The sequence below is a fragment of the Eleutherodactylus coqui genome, chromosome 5, assembly GCF_035609145.1.
Source record: "Eleutherodactylus coqui strain aEleCoq1 chromosome 5, aEleCoq1.hap1, whole genome shotgun sequence".
Classification (NCBI taxonomy): domain Eukaryota; kingdom Metazoa; phylum Chordata; class Amphibia; order Anura; family Eleutherodactylidae; genus Eleutherodactylus; species Eleutherodactylus coqui.
Window position 1 is genome coordinate 24925434 of NC_089841.1, and position 20821 is coordinate 24946254.

General features: G+C 46.4%; 2 protein-coding genes across 2 annotated transcripts in view; both read right to left on the reverse strand.

Moving 5' to 3' along the window:
• LOC136627323 (zinc finger protein 585A-like) overlaps window positions 1-20821 on the reverse strand; it is a 194404-nt gene that overhangs the window by 69004 nt on the left and 104579 nt on the right. The window lies entirely within an intron of this gene.
• Window positions 1771-20821, reverse strand: part of LOC136627327 (zinc finger protein 585A-like) — a 55595-nt gene continuing 36544 nt past the window's right edge. The window contains exon 9 of the mRNA XM_066602342.1: window positions 1771-4289. Coding sequence (XP_066458439.1) covers window positions 2017-4289 — 2273 coding nt within the window. The 3' untranslated portion in view covers window positions 1771-2016. The remainder of the gene's footprint in view (window positions 4290-20821) is intronic.

The following is a 20821-nucleotide window of genomic DNA, read 5'->3' on the forward strand; positions in this document are numbered from 1 at the left end:
TATTTTATCTGACGTTAGCTCAGTTGTGCAGGGCACTGCAATGGGATTTATTTATGTACCACTGGTGGCTTCCTGGGACCCACCCATGCTTACGGTCCACACGGACTTCACATTAGGGAGTTATACCTGCCTGTGTCTACTCATAAAATAACCCAGTCTGACTGGGGCATGCAGTGTGGCCCGAAGCCCACCTGTATTTAATCTGACGTTAGCTCTGCTGTTCAGGGCACTGCAATGGGATTTATTTATGTACTGCTGGTGGGTTTCAGGGAGCCACCCATGCTGTGGGTTTACAGGGACTTCACATTAGGGGAGTTGTTCCTGCCTGTGTCTATGTATTAAAACCCCAGTCTGACTGGGGCATGTAGTGTGGGCCAAAGCCCACCTGTATTTTATCTGACGTTACCTCAGCTGTGCAGGGCAATGCAATGGGATTTACTTATGTACCGCCGGTGGCTTCCTGGGACCCACCCATGCTGTCGGTCCACACGGACTTCACATTATCGAGATCTACCTGCCTGTGTATACTTATTAAAAACTCGAGTCTGACTGGGGCATGCAGTTTGGGCCGAAGCCCACCTGTATTTAATCAGACGTTAGCTCTGCTGTCCAGGGCACTGCAATGGGATATATTTTTATACCGCCGGTGGGTTTCAGGGAGCCACCCATGCTGTCGGTCCACACAGACTTAACATTAGGGAGTTGTACCTGCCTGTGTCTACTCATAAAATACCCCAGTCTGAATGGGGCATGCAGTGTGGGCCAAAGCCCAACTGTATTTAATGTGACGTTAGCTCAACTGTGCAGGGCACTGCAATAGGATATATTTTTATACCGCCGGTGGGTTCCAGGGAGTCACCCATGCTGTCGGTCCATTTTGTCATGATTTTGTCATACTTGTGAGACAACCTATGTCTATGCATATCGTACCACTTTCTTTTACCCATCTATAAAAAATGATAAGGAGGCAGTTCATGGAAAGAGCTGATATCCCTTTGTCAAAATCAGAATACTCAGTCTCATCTGGTTACTTCTAAGGTGTGTGGTCATCTATGACTCTTATTTTAACTCTATCTAATCTGATGAATTTCTATAACAGTACTTATATCGTTTTTCTTGCCATTGTTATTATTATTTTAGTCAGTTCTGTATTCAGATTGTCTGGACTATTTATGTAGTTATCAATTATATTGGAGTAGAGTGAACTTAGGTTACGTACTGTTACTCTTAACAAACCCTCCTTCCTCTATTTATGATCCATACATAATACTAGTCTGCTTACTAAATCACACTAACTATATAAACTAACAGATACAGCGATTCTTCACGAACCCCCGAGCACATAATCTGTTCGATACTTTGATACTTTTACTCTCCACTGATAATTTGTACTTTTTTGTGCATCTCTTTTCCTTTCTCCCATTTCTTTTACTCTATTTACTCTCCTATCCTAATTATTGTACTTTACCCAACTGTTTCGGCGGAAGGGGCTGTGTCCCTGAAATGCATCAATACTGCCTGTTTTAGTTAAATCATTTGTTTTATCAGGCTGTGCGCCCCTAGTTGTATAGTCCTGTATAAATAAAGTCTGATATGTTACCCTGAAGTTGTAGAACCTTTCCCATGTGATCACAGCTGTATATTACTGTGTGCGACTCTTCCTAGTATATGACCCTATAGTGATGAGATGGAGGGGAGACGCCCTTGCTGGGCTCATTGGTGGAAACATCATCTAAAGGAAGAAGAAAGATCGGCCCAAATACAAACATGTAAGTTACACAAGTAAACTTTTATCAACAGTTAGAAACAAGTTTAGAGACGCAGTTATATGTATCAGTGTGAAATATTCTATGTACACGGCTGATAATAAAGGTGGATTATATTTGTTTCTGACTAACAGCTCTTCATCGGTAAATACATACATTTCTTATTCATCACTAAATTACTCCCCTTTTCTTGTATGACATGTGACTACTTTTTTTTTTACATTTTTTTGTATGGTTTGACAAAACAGGCTTAAAAAGATGTCTTCCCTCCTGTGTGAGTTTTTTGATGTCGCAGTAAACATGATTTGTGAGTAAAACATTTCCCACATTCTGAACAAGAAAATGGCTTCTCTCCTGTGTGAATTCTCTGGTGTTTAACAAGGTTTGATTTTGCTGCAAAATATTTCCCACATTCTGAACAAGAAAATGGCTTCTCTCCTGTGTGAATTCTCTGGTGTTTACCAAGGTCTGATTTTGCTGCAAAATATTTCCCACATTCTGAACAAGAAAATGGCTTCTCTCCTGTGTGAATTCTCTGGTGTTTACCAAGGTCTGATTTTGCTGCAAAATATTTCCCACATTCTGAACAAGAAAATGGCTTCTCTCCTGTGTGAATTCTCTGGTGTTTACCAAGGTCTGATTTTGCTGCAAAATATTTCCCACATTCTGAACAAGAAAATGGCTTCTCTCCTGTGTGAATTCTCTGGTGTTTACCAAGGTCTGATTTTGCTGCAAAATATTTCCCACATTCTGAACAAAACAATGCCTTTTCTCCTGTGTGAATCCTCTTATGTTTACCAAGGTCTGATTTTGCTGCAAAATATTTCCCACATTCTGAACAAAAAAATGGCTTTTCTCCTGTGTGAATCCTCTTATGTGTAACAAGGACTGATTTCGCTGCAAAACATTTCCCACATTCTGAACAAGGAAATGGCTTCTCTCCTGTGTGAATTCTCTTATGTGTAACAAGGACTGATTTCGCTGCAAAACATTTCCCACATTCTGAACAAGGAAATGGCTTCTCTCCTGTGTGAATTCTCTTATGTGTAACAAGGACTGATTTCGCTGCAAAACATTTCCCACATTCTGAACAAGGAAATGGCTTTTCTCCTGTGTGAATTCTTTGATGTCGCAAGAAATGTAATTTCTCTCTAAAACATTTCCCACATTCTGAACATCCAAACGGCTTCTCTCCAGTATGAGTTCGCTGGTGTTTAACAAGGTCTTTTTTCATTGTAAAACATTTCCCACATTCTGAACAAGAAAATGGCTTCTCTCCTGTGTGAATTCTTTGATGTTGCAAGAGATATGATTTCTCTGTAAAACATTTCCCACATTCTGAACAAGGAAATGGCTTTTCTCCTGTGTGAATTCTTTGATGTTGCAAGAGATGTGATTTCTCTCTAAAACATTTCCCACATTTTGAACATCCAAATGGCTTCTGTCCAGTATGAGTTCGCTGGTGTTTAACAAGGGCTGATTGCGTTGCAAAACATTTCCCACATTCTGAACAAGAAAATGGCTTTTCTCCTGTGTGAATTCTTTGATGTGTAACAAGGGCTGATTTCATTGCAAAACATTTCCCACATTCTGAACAAGGAAATGGCTTTTCTCCTGTGTGAATTCTTTGATGTTGCAAGAGATGTGATTTCTCTGCAAAACATTTCCCACATTTTGAACAAGAAAATGGCTTCTCTACTGTGTGAATCCTCTTATGTGTAACAAGGACTGATTTCGCTGCAAAACATTTCCCACATTCTGAACAAGGAAATGGCTTCTCTCCTGTGTGAATTCTCTTATGTGTAACAAGGACTGATTTCGCTGCAAAACATTTCCCACATTCTGAACAAGGAAATGGCTTCTCTCCTGTGTGAATTCTTTTATGTGTAACAAGGGCTGATTTTTTTATAAAACATTTCCCACATTCTGGACAAGAAAATGGCTTTTCTCCTGTGTGAATTCTCTTATGTGTAACAACGGCTGATTTCTCTGTAAAACATTTCCCACATTCTGAACAAGAAAATGGCTTTTCTCCTGTGTGAATTCTTTTATGTGTAACAAGGGCTGATTTTGCTGCAAAACATTTCTCACATTTTGAACATGAAAATGGCTTCTCTACTCTGTGAGTTCTCTGATGTCTAACAAGGTTTGATTTCCATGTAAAACATTTCCCACATTCTGAACAAGAAAATGGCTTCTCTCCTGTGTGAAATTCTTGATGTCGCAGGAAATGTGTTTTGTGAGCAAAACATTTCCCACATTCTGAACATGAATATGTCTTCTCCCCTGTGTGAGTTCCATGATCTTCTCCCCTCCTGTGACATCTATTCTGCTCATCGGTCTGTGATGAATCAGAAGACGGGACCTGTATAAGAGGATCCGATGATGGATCTTTGCTGTGAAGGGCTGAGGAGATATCTGGGATAATGGCAGGTTCTTCATATGTTTCTTGTGTGATACCGCAATCCTCTGCTTTACAATCTGCAGATATCAGATGTCTCTCTGAGCTCCCGATACCGTCATCTGCCAAGAATAAAGTTGATTATTCTTTAATACTATAGACTTTAAAAATGATACTGATATTTTATAACATTTCTATACAAATAACAAGTCATGTAGAAAAAGGTCATCATCATCTAAGGGTGCTTTTACACAGGCTGACAGCTGCTAGAGCTATCACTGAAGAGAGCCATTATAGATGACTGTCTGCCCATGTAAACACGGATCCTGACAGAGAAAGTGAGTGAGAATCGCTCAACTTTCGAAGTCACTTGGTTTGCAGCTCACTTAAAGACCAAGTGATTGTCAGTGAAGAACAAATCATCAAAAACTACAGATGTGAATTGGGACTTAAAAGTAGATAATTCTGGTTTCCATCAATGTAGGGGATCTATATTGTGTGCAGCAAATATAGAACTGCTCATCTGTAAAACAGCTTAGTGCATTCAATAATGCGATATTCTGTCACATCAGACCGGGGCAGGGAGGCATGTTCTTCCAGGGCAAGGTTTACGGTCACCATGTTTGCCGCTGCTCTCAAAGGTACGGGGAGTCCTGCAAGTACTAGTGCTGACAGTCTTACTCACGGTACTGTCATGTCCCGCTCTCTCATAGGCTGACAGAGTGACCTCCCTCCCTGACTCCAGCGTTCACTGTAGTTTGACTGACCGCACAGGGGGGAAAGAAGTGAGGTCCCGTTGTGAGCCGGAGAGAGCGAGCGCACAATGGAGGATAATGGGGCAATGGAACATGGGGTCTGTTTGGGGGACATTGGAGGATGATGGAGCTGATACCTTTTGGTGTTTAAAGTTTATTCTGAGTCCCATAAGACTCTAGTTATGCCACTGATTGGGAGCATAGGAGGTCACAATACTAACTGAGGCCACAGAGTGGGGGTCACATTATTGATTGAAGCCTTAGAGCGAGTCACATTACTAATTGAGGCCATAGCAGGGGGCAATATTACATAAAGTAAGACCACAATGGGCATATTATTGGATGTAAAGGGAGGGGGAGGGGCACTGAAATGTCAACTAGTGGTTGCAGCAGCAGCAGCTTAATGGGAAGAGGGAGGAGAAGTAAGTTTGGCTGCAAGAAAACAGGAAGAAAATAATATATTACATAATTTTTAATTTATTCCAGTGTGGGGGGGAGGGGGATTCTGAGGTTTGCTCTAGGTCCCCCAGGGTTCTTTGTATGCCCCTGCTTCTACTCGCAGCCTATGCACTTCATAGTTCCCGGTCATGCGGCAAGCTCTGCTCTGTAGACCTGCTGTCAGGCTGCTATACATCTGTAAACTGTGCCCTTAATGCGCTCGTCTGAAACTGGTCATAAAGGGGAAATACAGTTCCTGGTTCTGTTTACATGTACACAGCTTGGTTCCTGTATTTACATACCAAGCTTGGTTCTGGTATTGTATGTATGTACATCACCAAGCTTGATTTTGGTGTTGTAATTATGTTATGACCTTGGTTCTGGTGCTGTATTTATGGCACCTAGTGGCCAGCTCACACCCTCCTATACCTCATATATATTCTACAGTTCATGCACAGCGATTTTTGCATCAAGTGTTTTGAAAAGAACCAAAACCAGCGGAATCTGCTCAGGCCCCCATATTGCTGGCCAATTCAATTTCCTATTTCTAGTTATATGCAGCAGACCCACTAGGACCCCCACTAAGCTGGAAGGCTACATACACGGGCACGATGTTTCTTCTTCACTCGTGACCTGTGCTCCACCCCCATCCTGGATATTTCATTGAGAGCCGGATTGAAGTCCGTCATTGAGACAAAGAAAAACAGCAAACAGAATAAATTATGACCTTTTACATCCCAGAGCATACTCCCAGAACTATTCTCAAGCCCCCGACCCAGCCCATCCGAACTGGAGAGGTCACAGGTTCAGACTCCACATATGGACAACCCAACATCTTCACCACTAGGAGACCAATCTGTCCTCCCACTATCAACATCAGAAGACTCCGTTATGGCTAGTGATGAGCGAGCATACTCGCTAAGGGCAATTGCTCGAGCGAGCATTGCCCTTAGCGAGTACCTGCCCGTTCGAGAGACAAGGTTCGGGTGCCGGCGGCGATCAGGGAGCTGCGGGGAGGAACGGAGGGGAGATCTCTCTCTTTCCCCCCCGCTCCTCCCTGCTGACTGCCGCAACTCACCGCACCCCCGCGTCGACACCCGAACCTTTTCTCTCGAGCGGGGAGATACTCGCTAAGGGCCATGCTCGCTCGAGCAATTGCCCTTAGTGAGTATAGTCACTCATCTCCAGTTACGGCACTTTTTCTTTGTATTCAACATCTCTTTAAAGCAGAATTACAATCTACACTATGCGATATCAACGGCCAGATACATGATCTAGGACAACGTACTACGGATCTGAAACACAAGACAGATGACATAGTAGACGCCCTGGATGAGGAACGAGCTGGGGGCGAAGATTACTCTGAGCGGATAGAAGCTTTAGAATTGAAATGTGAGGATCTGGAAGACTGAAGTAGATGGGCCAATATCCGAATCAGAGGTATGCCAGAGGCTATCACTAACATCCATGAAGCTGCAACTAATTTGTTCTCTGCGCTGCTAACACAAGTCTCTTAAGAAAGCTTACGTATCATCCGTATCCACCGTGCACTGGCCACACTTCAAGGGGTTGTCCCGCGAAAGCAAGTGGGGTTATATACTTCTGTATGGCCATATTAATGCACTTTGTAATATACATTGTGCATTAATTATGAGCCATACAGAAGTTATTCACTTACCTGTTCCGTTGCTAGCGTCCCCGTCTCCATGGCGCCGTCTAATTTCAGCGTCTAATCGCCCGATTAGACGCGCTTGCGCAGTCCGGTCTTCTCTCTTCTGAATGGGGCCGCTCGTGCCGGAGAGCGGCTCCTCGTAGCTACGCCCCGTCACGTTTGCCGATTCCAGCCAATCAGGAGGCTGGAATCGGCAATGGAGCGCACAGAGCCCGGAGTGAAGATCCCGGCGGCCATCTTACTCAGGTAAGTAAGAAGTCGCAGCAGCGCCGAGATTCGGGTAAGTACTGTACGTTTTTTTTTTAAACTCCTGCATCGGGTTTGTCTCACGCCGAACGGGGGGACTATCGAAAAAAAAGAAAAACCCGTTTCGGCGCGGGACAACCCCTTTAACAACCCAAATCTGCCAAGAAACATTGTCCTCAAACTCCATTATGGCGAGATGAGCGACCAGATACCAGCAGCTGCAAAAAATCTGACAGTGCTCCTGGGGCTTCCGGGGTCTATCCAGATCTATGCGGATATTGCCCCAATCACTCTGGCTAAAAGAAGAAGTCTGAGTCCTCTCACTCAGGTTTTACAAAGAGCTAATATCCATTATAGATGGAATTTCCCCTTCACATTGAACGTGAAGATCAACCAGCAAATATATCATTTCTGAACCCTGGAAGAAGGAAGATGTGCTTTGGTGGAAGAAAGAATTCCCCTCGATTCTCCGAATGTCATGACACTCAGAGCACAGCGGCCAACGAGAACCTGGTCAATGACTGTATCTCCACGCCGAGATTGGCCCTTCTGTGATAGACATGTTGATTATTTTGATATAAAATGTCTATCGATTTATATAACCCAAATGTATTTTGCTGTTGTAATGACTCTAAGCTCTGAGGAGTTTAAAGGACACACACACAATCTAATCATAGTATTTGCTCTAAGTACATAGAATTACACAACCAGCCTCTAAGAGTTAAAGGGCCATAGTGTCGTGTATATCCTGTGTTTAATACTGAGTGTTTACCTAGCCCCTTCCACTCCTCATACAATCTATTTAAACAATGGGTTGCCACATACACAGAAACTGCTTAAGGTTGTCTGCATGCTAAAGAAGACAAAGTCCACACTATGGCGGACGTGAGGGAGGGTGGGGAGAGAGGTGGGAGATTCTATATGATCCGACAAATGAGAATCTTATATGTTACTGATGTAATCTGTTGCACGCCCATTGAAGGGCGGTTGTCATGTGTTATAATAAAAAGCCTGAGCCTCTACACATTGTGGAGACTCTCCCGGTTTTAGACCAGCATTTGTGTCTGATTCTGCGCGACGATGTGTGCACACGATATAATTTGGAAGCGACAAAATACCCCAAAAGCCTGCTGGAGAAATCATAATCCAGATCACTTCCAGTGAGGTAGAACTCCATTCAACTACGGGACTATACGGTACTCTTCCATATGTAACACAGCATCACCTGGGGTGGGGAATTACAGGGAGGGGGCTGTAATGGTGGACTTTATTCATCTACAAGTCTTTACAACGCATCTCTCTGACCCCCCAAGCAAAAGAGACATTTCAAGACATTTCTTATCACTGGGGGCCACCCTGGGCGATTAGCTGTTCAAGTGCTATTCCAAAACGTCCCGTGTGCCTGCATTTTTGGGTTGGGTTGCTCTCGGTACCTGAGAGACAAACAGTCTGATCATCAATGAATATGGTTAATGTTTAGAGTATGTGATTTTGATCTGTTTTTTTTCACCCTTTCTTCTCTAGCTAGCTTTAGCTCCAGGACGGATTGGAGCTATTTGTTGCCCTTTCCACCCTGGACCTGGTGGGTGTCTCACATATTATGGGGAACGCGCCCGACGTCTGGACCACTCTGCGTTTACAAGCCCAATACATTGTTGTTATGTTTCTGTTAGTTGTAAGTTTTCCCAGCTATGTGTTTTTATCTAAGGTAAATAAGGGGGATGGAATAAATCCTCCACAGTGCCACCTATTGAAAGGCAGCATTTCTGACCCCTATCTAAGGTACCTATTAGAGATGAGCGAACGCGTTCGTCCGAGCTTGATATTCGTGCGAATATTAGGGTGTTCGGGATGTTCGTTATTCGTAACGAACACCATGCGGTGTTCTGGTTACTTTCACTTCCTTCCCTGAGACGTTTGCGCGCTTTTCTGGCCAATTGAAAGACAGGGAAGGCATTACAACTTCCCCCTGCAACGTTTAAGCCCTATACCACCCCCCTGCTGTGAGTGGCTGGGGAGATCAGGTGTCCGCCTAATATAAAAGTCGGCCCCTCCCGCGGCTCGCCTCAGATGCGGTGTGAGTTAGATGAGGGACAGTGCTGTTTGTACCGGAGCTGCTGTAGGGAAAGAATTGGTAGTTAGTGTAGTCTTCAAGACCCCCAAAGGTCCTTATTAGGGCCACTGATAGCTGTGTGTTGGCTGCTGTTAGCAGTGGCAATTATTTTTTTTTCTCAAAATCGCCTCTGCAGAGCGTTGCACCCGGCATTAGGGACAGAAGTGTTGGATAGGCAGGGAGAGTGTTAGGAGTGAGTGTAGCCTTCAAGAACCTCAACGGTCCTTTCTAGGGCCATATTTAACTGTGTGCAGTACTGTGCTGGCTGCTGTTAGCTGTGCTGCATATTTTTTTTCTTCTCAAAATCGCCTCTGCAGAGCATTGCACCCTTCATTGATACTGCAGGGAAAGAATTGTATAGGCAGGGCGACAACACAGTTATTATTCATTGAATATACGCAGTGCGGCCTTTTGCTTGTAAAACAACTGAAAACAAATCTATTTGTCCAGCCTCTGTCCGTCCTAAGGGCTGTGGACACGTGTGAGCTGCGTGAACAACGTTGAAAAATCAGACACACCCAGCTACGCTTTACTGCTGGCTTCGCCATTTGCTTTCCTTAATTGGGAAAAAAATACCTGCTCTGCCAGAGTTATAATAACTCTGCTACCCTCACGTTCTGTGACACATAAGCAGGGACACAGCACAGTTATTAAACTTAGATTATTCATTCACTAGAGGCAGTGGGGCCTTTCATTTTTCCAAAAAGGGAAAAAATTATATTTGGCCTGCAGTCTTGCGCCAATTTATTTCCTGCCTGTGAAATCAAATCACTGGTAATACAGCATGCTGAGGGGTAGGGGTAGGCCTAGAGGACGTGGACGCGGCCGAGGACGCGGAGGGCCAAGTCAGGGTGTGGGCACAGGCCGAGCTCCTAATCCCGGTGTGGCGCAGCCGACTGCTGCGCGATTAGGAGAGAGGCACGTTTCTGGCGTCCCCACATTCATCGCCCAATTAATGGGTCCACGCGGGAGACGGTTATTAGAAAATGAGCAGTGTGAGCAGGTCCTGTCCTGGATGGCAGAAAGTGCTTCGAGCAACCTATCGTCAACACGCAGTTCTGCGCCGTCCACTGCTGCAAATCCGAATCCTCTGTCTGCTGCTCCTCCTTCTTCCCAGCCTCCTCACTCCACTACAATGACACCTGCTCAGGAGCGGGAACACTCCCAGGAACTGTTCTCGGGCCCCTGCTCAGATTGGGCAGCAGCGGTTCCTCTCCCACCAGAGGAGTTTATCGTCACTGATGCCCAACCATTCGAAAGTTCCCGGGGTCCGGGGGAAGAGGCTGGGGACTTCCGCCAACTGTCTCAACAACTTTCTGTGGGTGAGGAGGACGATGACGATCAGACACAGTTGTCTTGCAGTGAGGTAGTAGTAAGGGCAGTAAGTCCGAGGGAGCAGCGCACAGAGGATTCGGAGGAAGAGCAGCAGGACGATGAGGTGACTGACCCCACCTGGTGTGCAACGCTTACTCAGGAGGACAGGTCTTCAGAGGGGGAGGTAAGGGCATCAGCAGGGCAGGTTGCAAGAGGCAGTGCGGTGGCCAGGGGTAGAGGCAGGGCCAGACCGAATAATCCACCAAGTGTTTCCCAAAGCGCCCCCTCGCGCCATGCCACCCTGCAGAGGCCGAGGTGCTCTAAGGTCTGGCAGTTTTTCACAGAGACGCCTGACGACCGACGAACAGTGGTGTGCAACCTTTGTTGCGCAAAGCTCAGCCGGGGAGCCAACACCAACAGCCTCACCACCACCACCATGCGCAGACATATGATGGCCAAGCACCCCACAAGGTGGGACGAAGGCCGTTCAGCGCCTCCGGTTTGCACCCCTGCCTCTCCCCCTGTGCCCCAACCTGCCACTGAGATGCAACCCCCCTCTCAGCACACAGGCACTACCGCCTCATGGCCTGCACCCACACCCTCATCTCCGCTGTCCTCGGCCCCATCCAACAGTGTAGTTCAGCGCACCGTCCAGCCGTCGCTTGCGCAAGTGTTCGAGCGCAAGCGCAAGTACGCCGCCACGCACCCGCACGCTCAAACGTTAACCGTCCGCATAGCAAAATTCATCAGCCTTGAGATGCTGCCGTATAGGGTTGTGGAAACTGAGTCCTTCAAAAGTATCATGGAGGCGGCGGCCCCGCGCTACTCAGTTCCCAGTCGCCACTACTTTTCCCGATGTGCCGTCCCAGCCCTGCACGACCACGTCTCCCGCAACATTGTACGCGCCCTCACCAACGCGGTTACTGCCACGGTCCACTTAACTACGGACACGTGGACAAGCACAGGCGGGCAGGGCCACTACATCTCCCTGACGGCACATTGGGTGAATTTAGTGGAGGCTGGGACAGAGTCAGAGCCTGGGACCGCTCACGTCCTACCCACCCCCAGAATTGCGGGCCCCAGCTCGGTGCTGGTATCTGCGGAGGTGTATGCTTCCTCCACTAAAGCACCCTCCTCCTCCTCCTCCTCCTCTGTCTCGCAATCAAGAGGTGTTAGCAGCAGCATGTCGCCAGCAGTCGGTGTCGCGCGGTGTGGCAGCACAGCGGTGGGCAAGCGTCAGCAGGCCGTGCTGAAACTACTCAGCTTAGGCGATAAGAGGCACACGGCCCACGAACTGCTGCAGGGTCTGACACAGCAGACCGACCGCTGGCTTGCGCCGCTGAGCCTCCAACCGGGCATGGTCGTGTGTGACAACGGCCGTAACCTGGTGGCGGCTCTGCAGCTCGGCAGCCTCACGCACGTGCCATGCCTGGCCCACGTCTTTAATTTGGTGGTTCAGCGCTTTCTGAAAAGCTACCCACGCTTGTCAGACCTGCTCGTAAAGACACGCCGGCTCAACGCACATTTCCGCAAGTCCCACACGGACGCTGCCACCCTGCGCACCCTGCAACATCACTTTAAGCTGCCAGTGCACCGACTGCTGTGCGACGTGCCCACACGGTGGAACTCTACGCTCCACATGTTGGCCAGGCTCTATGAACAACGTAGAGCAGTGGGAGTCAGCCCCCTCAATTCCTTTCAGAAGAGTGGGCCTGGTTGGCAGACATCTGCCATGTCCTTGGAAACTTTGAGGAGTCTACCCAGGTGGTGAGCGGCGATGCTACAATCATTAGCGTCACCATTCCTCTGCTATGCATCTTGAGAAATTCCCTGCAAACCATAAAGGCAGCTGCTTTGCGCTCGGAAACGGGGGCGGGGGAAGACAGTATGCCGCTGGATAGTCAGGGCACCCTCCTGTCTATTTCTCAGCGCGTACAGGAGGAGGAGGAGGAGCATGAGGAGGATGAGGAGGAGGGGGAAGAGACAGCTTGGCCCGCTGCTGACGGTACACCGGCTGATTGCCTGTCATAACAAATGTGTCCTGGAATTTCTGGAATTCATCTTATGCCACAATTTTTTCCTGTTTGAAGCCAAGTACTTCCACCAGCTCAGGGGCACTGCGATGGGGACTCCTTGTGCCCCATCGTACGCCAACCTGTACCTGGGCTGGTGGGAGGAACGGTTAATCTTCAACAGTGACAACATTCTTGAATTAGATAACATCTTATTATGGATACGATATATAGATGATGTGTTACTGTTCTGGAATGGCAGTCGGTCGTCCCTTGAGTCTTTTATTGAGAATCTTAATCACAACGATCTAAATCTTCGGATTACTTCAGAAATCCATACCACCACATTGTCTTTTCTTGACCTTCAGATCAAGAAAGACCCATTGGGTCAAATAACCTCTTCCTTATATCGTAAATCCACGGCTACAAATAGCTTACTCACTTGGGATAGCTTTCACCCTATACCACTTAAACGTGGTATACCTAAAGGCCAGTTCCTCCGCCTTCGGCGGAATTGTTCAGATGATCTCAGTTTCGAGTTGGAAAGTAAGAAATTATACAATTGTTTCAAAAATCGCAAATATCCCGAGCATATTATCAATGAAGCATTCCGTTTTGCCTCAACACAAAGAAGAACTGATCTTCTCCAACCCAAAATACGCCAATCTGACAACAAGGCTAGGATCATTGGTACATATGATACGTGCTCAGTGCAAGTAAGGAATATCCTTGAATATTATTGGGATATCCTCAAACGCGACAGAGACCTCCAAGACCATCTTCCCGACAAACCTTCCTTAACATTCCGCCGAGGCCATAACTTAAAGGATCACCTGGTAAAAAGCCATCTCCCTCCTAGTGAGTCCCAAATTACTTGGCTTGGTTCCAGCAGACCTCAGGGTACCTTTGCATGCCATGGCTGTCTCGCCTGCCCATTTATTCTACGTGGTAACACCTTTAAATCATCTTCTACTGATACGGTTTATTCATGTAGAGACTTCATAAATTGCAGGACGCAAAATATAGTATACCTAGCTACATGTTCTTGCCCCATGAATTATGTGGGCAAGACGATTCGACAATTCCGGCGTAGAATACTTGATCATCTGGGTAACATTAGACGTCACGAGTCAACCCCTCTAGCTGACCATATGTGGAATTTCCACAATGGCGATACAAAACTATTGAAGTTTCAGGGTATTGAAATCTTAAGGACTCATGGTCGACGTGGCGATATAGATAAAAAATTGTTATGCAAAGAGGCTGCTTGGATTTACCGTTTGAACACAATCAACCCCAACGGTTTAAACGAGAATCTCTGCTTTAATTGCTTTCTATAAAATTCCTTTTGATTTTCTCATTACTTCGGAGTCTACAATCGATATCTACAACCATTTACTCTATTATGAGATTATCATATCATCTTTTCATTAATGATCACTGCTGCGTCCTCTTATGGACTAACTAGAATTGGCCTACCTATATTTACCATCCGCGTTTATCTGACATGATATGTATCGTAATTACCGTACTACTGCTTTAGGTCCGGTTTATCAATCATATGGCATAACATAAGAATTTGTGTATGTCTTTTGTCTGATCAAGATTAGCCTTATACCTCTGTTATAACATCTCTTTTAATTAACAAGTTTATATTGAGGTACTTATACGTTTCATTCCATCTTGAGCCAAAGGAATCATCTTCCCAAACCTCTATAAGAAACATCAAGTAGTCTTTACCTTCAGTTCGGCGCTGATTCCTTTAACTTGGATCTACTTCTAACATGTTTTACTTACGGAGTTATCCAATCATGTGATGTTACTATGTCATCCTATTATATGACCGCCGTTACCGGGGTGATGCATTTTCCCCGTTGTAATAAGCGGTATCCAGCGATATCTTGAACGTCATGACGCTGATTACATGATATAACGTGATGACGTCATGACGTAACGCGCATAAGCGCGATTAACAGTATACTCTGTTAACCCTCTCAATTTATCCCTCATCACATGATCGCCGTTGCTAGGGCAACGTATACTCTCCGTTATATGAAGTTTATCCCACGTCATGACGCCGGTCACATGATGAACGCGATGACGTCACAGCGCCGCGCGCGCATGCGCGATTACACTACACCACGGCGATTCTACTACGACTAATCTCAGACCTAAAATGATCCATATGGATCATCAGTCTATGCGGTAAGATCTCACTCCTTTCCCCTTCACCGATACTATCAGTAAATGTTAGAATAGCGGATGCGATAAAGTTTTTTTTTTTTTTTTTTTTTTCATTAATGAACTGGGGCTATCTAGCCCCACCTACTATAACCTATGATTGGCCAACCACTTATACCAACCCCCTTCTGGGAGGACTTTCTGGGTATATTAGCAGCAGCACACTGGGCTTTCAAACAGATTGCCTGAACTCACCATCAGAGTTCTAGGCTCTACCATTTTTTTATTTTGAATGGATGTGTGTGATAGTTAGCTCTCCTAGCTGGGTAGCAAAGATATCGTTCTGCTCCCGCTATTATGCTGTTCATGTTTGACTAACTTTGAATGAATGGGATCCAGTTGCTCTAATAATGGCTGGGATTTATTCCCTTTAGAGGATGACTGTCACTTAATTTATCTAGGCAGTAATAGGTCTTGATCTGAAAACTACTCTACCTCTACATAGAGCTTGGGAATCAATTATCATCTCAATTGATATCCCTGATGCCAATTTTCATTCATTCTGTCATCTACTATCTCTCACTAGTCCATGGACAATATATACTAAGGTTATATTATCCTTTCTGAACCTGTGTTCTACATTCTACCTGTGAGCTCTTTTATACTATCACACCAACGATAGCTGACAGAGGCTACCTAACTCTGTTGTGTCTCAGATTACCACTGTGGCACTTTTTGAGACTATATTCTCTCTTTTTGCCAAAAGATATCAGTATGGCAAAATATCTTTGATGATACTGTCAACTCTAATTGACTAAAAACTCATTTAACCGCTCCTGATGAACTACTATCTACCCTGGTAGGGAAACGCGTTGAGCGTCAATTAATCCATCTGAGAGGACTACTCTCCTTCTCAAGTGGTTATGAGGTTATGATACCCCCAGAAAACTGAGGAGACACCATTACCTCCCCAGTTAGACGGGTCCTTGAGTTTCTAAAAAATACCTAAAATTTGAGATCTTCATCTACTTTTGGCGTTACTCTTATCATCTAGATATTGGTGTGGGTCGCTTCTTAAATATATGAGATCCTTGGATTTTTCTTTTTACATCTTCAATACTGAAGTCCAGCGCTGCTGACTTTTGAATTTAGTCAGCCTCTGCTGTCATTCGAATTATTGTCAACACCACGCTCTTTGAGGGTAATTTTACCTATGTGGTGAGTGGCTTATGAATTGTTGCTTGGTATCGCACCTAGCCACATAAACCACATACCTCTAATTTTGGAGCTTGAGCTCTGTTGACTACTGAATGAATTTATCCTGTGACACTATCTTAAGTAATCTATACTCCACATGTATGTGTAGCTTACGTATCAATGATTGTTACTGTCACAATCTAAGATCATCTCGCATCATACTAGCGACCACCTAGTCTCAAGTATCTACAAGTTTAGTTTGGGTACTACTACCTTTTTATCTACCCACGCTGACCATCTCTGTTCTCTGTCTCTATGTATGTCTGGTTTGTCTTAGCCCTAATTGTTTTATAAATATTCTTAAATAAAAGTTATATTTTAGTTGTCTTATACTGCGAAGGGTTTCGATTTGATTATTGAGACAAATTCTGCCCCTGCGATTCCTCACACGCATGCTGCATTAGCTGAGGGACAGACCTGCTGGAATTCAGGGAAAATGATAGTGTAGGGTTGAGGTTACGATTAGGCAGGGATCCTTGCTCCAAGAACCCAACAGTCCTTTCTGGGACTACAACTCCTCTCATTGTGTGCATCAGCAGTTTGGCTGGCTGGGAGCCGTTATACTATTACAGTTTACTGTGTATATTTTGGGCTATAAACGTACGCATTTTGACCAAGTGCATTGTACAATATGATGAAGACTAGGGCTAGGGGGCGAGGTCAAGGATGTGGGCGTCCGAATGAGCGTGTGGGCAGAGGCCGAGGTCCTGGGTGGGGTGAAACAGTGCCTGCTGCTGAGGGATTAGTAGAGCGCTGCGTATCTATGCTTCATCTCACATTTTGCAGGTCCGCGTGGTAGACCATTATTAAAAGCACAACAGTGCAATCAGGTCATGACGTAAATAGCGGATAACGCGTCCAGTAATTTATCCAACACCCAGTCTTACACGCAGTCCACTCACGCTAGCCAAGGGACTGGACCTCCAAATCCTCAGGCTGATCCTCCTTCCTCCCAGCCTGGTTACTCCAGGAAAATTAGAGATTCAGAACAAGCATACTCCCAGGAACTGTCCTTGGGTCCCTGCCCTGAGTCGGAAAAATGGTTCATCAGCCACCTGATGAGTTTGTCGTGACCGGTGCCCAAAATTTGGAACTTTCACAGACTCAGGATGATGAGGGTGGGGACTCCCAAGTAGTGTCTCAAGAGCTATTTGTGGATGATGATGATGATGATGATGAGACACAGTTGTCTGTCAGTGAGGTTGTTGTTAGGGCAGTAAGTCTTGTGGATGATGAGGTGACTGACCCCACCTAAGTTGGAAAGCCTACTGAAGACAGCGCTTCAGAGGGGGAGGCAAGTGCAGCACCAAAACAGGTTGGAAGAGGCGGTGGGGTGGCCAGAGGGAGAAGTAGGGTCACAGCAAGTAATCCCCCGACTGTTCCCCACAACACCTCCTCGTGGCAAGCTCACGCGCAGAGAGCTAGGTGTTTGAAGGTCTGGAGGTTTTTTTATGAGAGCGCGGACAACCGACGAACAGTGGTGGGCAACCTGTGCTGCACCAAGATCAGCAGGAGAGCCACCACTACCAGCCTGACCACCACCAGCATGCGCAAGCATATAATGGCTAAGCACCCGACGAGGTGGAATGAAGGCCATTCACCGCCTGCGGGTCACACTGCAGGACTCTTCCCCTGTGTTACATCCTGGCACAGAGATGCAATCCCCCTCCCAGGACGCAGGCATGAGCGTCTTCACCTCCACGGTCCTCCGCTGCCTCCAGCAATGTGTCCCACCACAGCGTTCAGCTGTCCATATGTCCATAACCTAAGCATAAGAGCGCAAGCAGAAATATGCGGTCACCCACCCGTATGCACAATCGCTAAATGTGCATATCTCCAAACTACTGAGCTTGGAGATGCTGCGATATAGGCTGGTAGAAACTGAGGCTTACCGCAACCCTATGGCGGCGGCCGTCCCTCGCTACTCAGTCCCTAGTCACCACTATTTTTCACGCTGCGCCGTCCCCGCCCAACACCAGCATTTGTCACAAAATATAAAACGTGCCCTCACCAACGCGGTTACTGGGAAGGACCACTTAACCACCAACACATGTGCTGGCGGGCAGGGACATTACATCTCCCTGATGGCACATTGCATTAACCTGGTGGAGGCTGGGACCGAGTCTGACCCAGGGTCCGCTCACGTGCTACCCACACCGAGGATTGCGGGTCCTACCTTGACTTATTATGCCACCTCCTCCATACCCCCTCTGCTCCTCCTCCACCTCTCCATCTGTCCCGTCTCTACCATCTGTGAGCACGTTGCCTTTAGTCGGTAGCTTGAGGCACTGCAGCACTGCTGTGGGGAAGTGTCAGCAGGCCGTGCTGAAACTACACAGCTTGGTGACAAGAGGCACACCACCCAAAAACCTCCAACTAGGCATGGTCGTGTGTGATAATGACCGTAACCTGGTGGCGGCTCTGCAGCTTGGCAGACTAACACAAGTGCCATGCGGCCCCACGTGTTCAATCTGGTGGTTCAGCGCTTTCTTAAAAACGTGTGCGCACATTGCAGAAAGTTCACCACATATGCTGCCACCCTCAGGACACTGCAACATTGCTTCCAGCTGCCAGTGCATCGACTGTCGGGCGACGGGCCCACGCACTGGAATGCATCATTGCACATGTTGGCCAGGCTTTACGAGCAGTGTAGAGCCATTGTTGAATACCAGCTGCAACATGGCCATCAGAGTGGTAGTCAGCCTCCGCAGTTCTTCACAGAGGAAAAGGGCATGGATGTCTGACATCTGTCAGGTGTTAGGAAACTTTGAGAAATCAACATAAATGGTGATCGGTGATGCGGCCATTATCAGCGTAACCATCCCACTGCTTCGCCTGCTGAGAAGGTTGCTGCTAAGCATTAAGACCAACGCTTTATGGATAGAACAGGAGATGGGGGATGGAAATACATCACTTGATAGCCAGACCACTCTCACATCTGTTTCTCAGCACGTATTGGAGGAGGAGGAGAAGGAGGGGGAAGAGACTGCTGCCCACACTGCAGAGGGTACCCATGCTACTTCCTTCACATCTGTTCAGTGTGTATGGGCTGAAGAGGAGGAGGAGAAGGAGACTGAGAGTTATCCTCCTAGTGAAGAAAGCGATGTGTTGCGTACTGGGACTCACATGACATACATGGCTGACTCCATGTTAAGCTGCCTTTTCTGTGACCCTCGCGTTAGATGCATTCTTGCCAACACGGATTACTGTTAATCCTTCTCGACCTATGGTATAAGGAGAACCTTTCCACTCTCATTCCCGAAGAGGAAAGGAGTACGAAAGTGATGCAATACCACAAGGCCTTGGATGAAAAGCTGATACTAAAGTTCCCATCTGACAATGCTAGCGGTAGAGAACGTAGTTCAGTGGGACAACTAGCAGGGATGATGCAGGGATCAGGCAGCATGTCTAGCGCAGGCAGGGGAACACTCTCCAAGGCCTTTGCCAGTTTTATGGCTCCCCAGCCAGACTTTGTCACCATTCCCAGTCTAGGCTGAGTAGGAAGGAACACTGTAAAAAGATGGTGTGGGAGTACATAGCCGACTTTACCAACATCCTCTGTGATCCCTCTGTTCTACACAAACTATTGGGTGTCAAAGATTGACACATGGCACAAAATTGCACTGTACGCATTGGAGGTGCTGGCCTGCCCTGCCGCTAGCGTCTTATCACAGAGGGTGTGTAGTGCTGCTGGAAGAATTATCACGGATAAGCGTAGCCGCCTGTCAACTGACAGCACCGACAGGCCTACACTCATTAAGATGAACAAAGTCTGCATTTCCCCTGACCTTTCTTCTCTACCGGTGGAAAGCAGCATAACATAAAGTATCTTTAAGCTGGAACTGGAGAACCATGCACCCCCTATCACTCCAAAAAAGGGTAGAAGTAGCTTGGACTATCCTTCTCTGATCTTCCTCCTCCTCCTCCTAAACCAGCATGTCAGCATGCTCTGTAAAAACTAATTTTTTACGGAGGGTTGCCTACAGGCTCTGTTAGCAAATTAAGCAAGTACGAGCTCTATGTTAAAAAAAAATTCTGGCGTTCACCTGCACTCTGGGTAAACAAATTTTTCAGAGGTACACCTATACTTTTGGTACACAAATTTTTCCGGAGTTTGCCTATACTCTTGGTACACAGATGTTTCAGGGGTTCGCCTTTACTCTTGGTAAAGCAATTGTTTCTGGGGTTCACCTATTGTCTTGGTAAACAAATGTTTCAGGGGTTCACCAATAGTCTTGGTACACGTTTCAGGGGTTCGCCTATACTCTTGGTACACAAATGTTGCAGGGGTTCGCCTATAGCCTTGGTACACGTTTCAGGGGTTCACTTATACTTTTGGTACACAAATTTTTCAGGGGTTCGCCTATACTCTTGGTAAAGCAATTGTTTCTGGGGTTCGCCTATACTCTTGGTATACAAATGTTTCAGGGGTTCGCCTAAACGCTTGGTCAACAAATGGTTCAGGGGTTTGCCTATAGTCTTGGAACTCATGTTTCAGGGGTTCGCCTATAGTCTTGGTACACGCTTCAGAGGTTTTCCCATAGTCTTGGTACACAAATCTTTCAGGGGTTCACCTATACTCTTGGTCAACAAATGTTTCAGGGGTTCACCTATACTCCAGGTAAACAATTACCCTGCACTCTCGCTCCACAAATCTTTCAGCTTC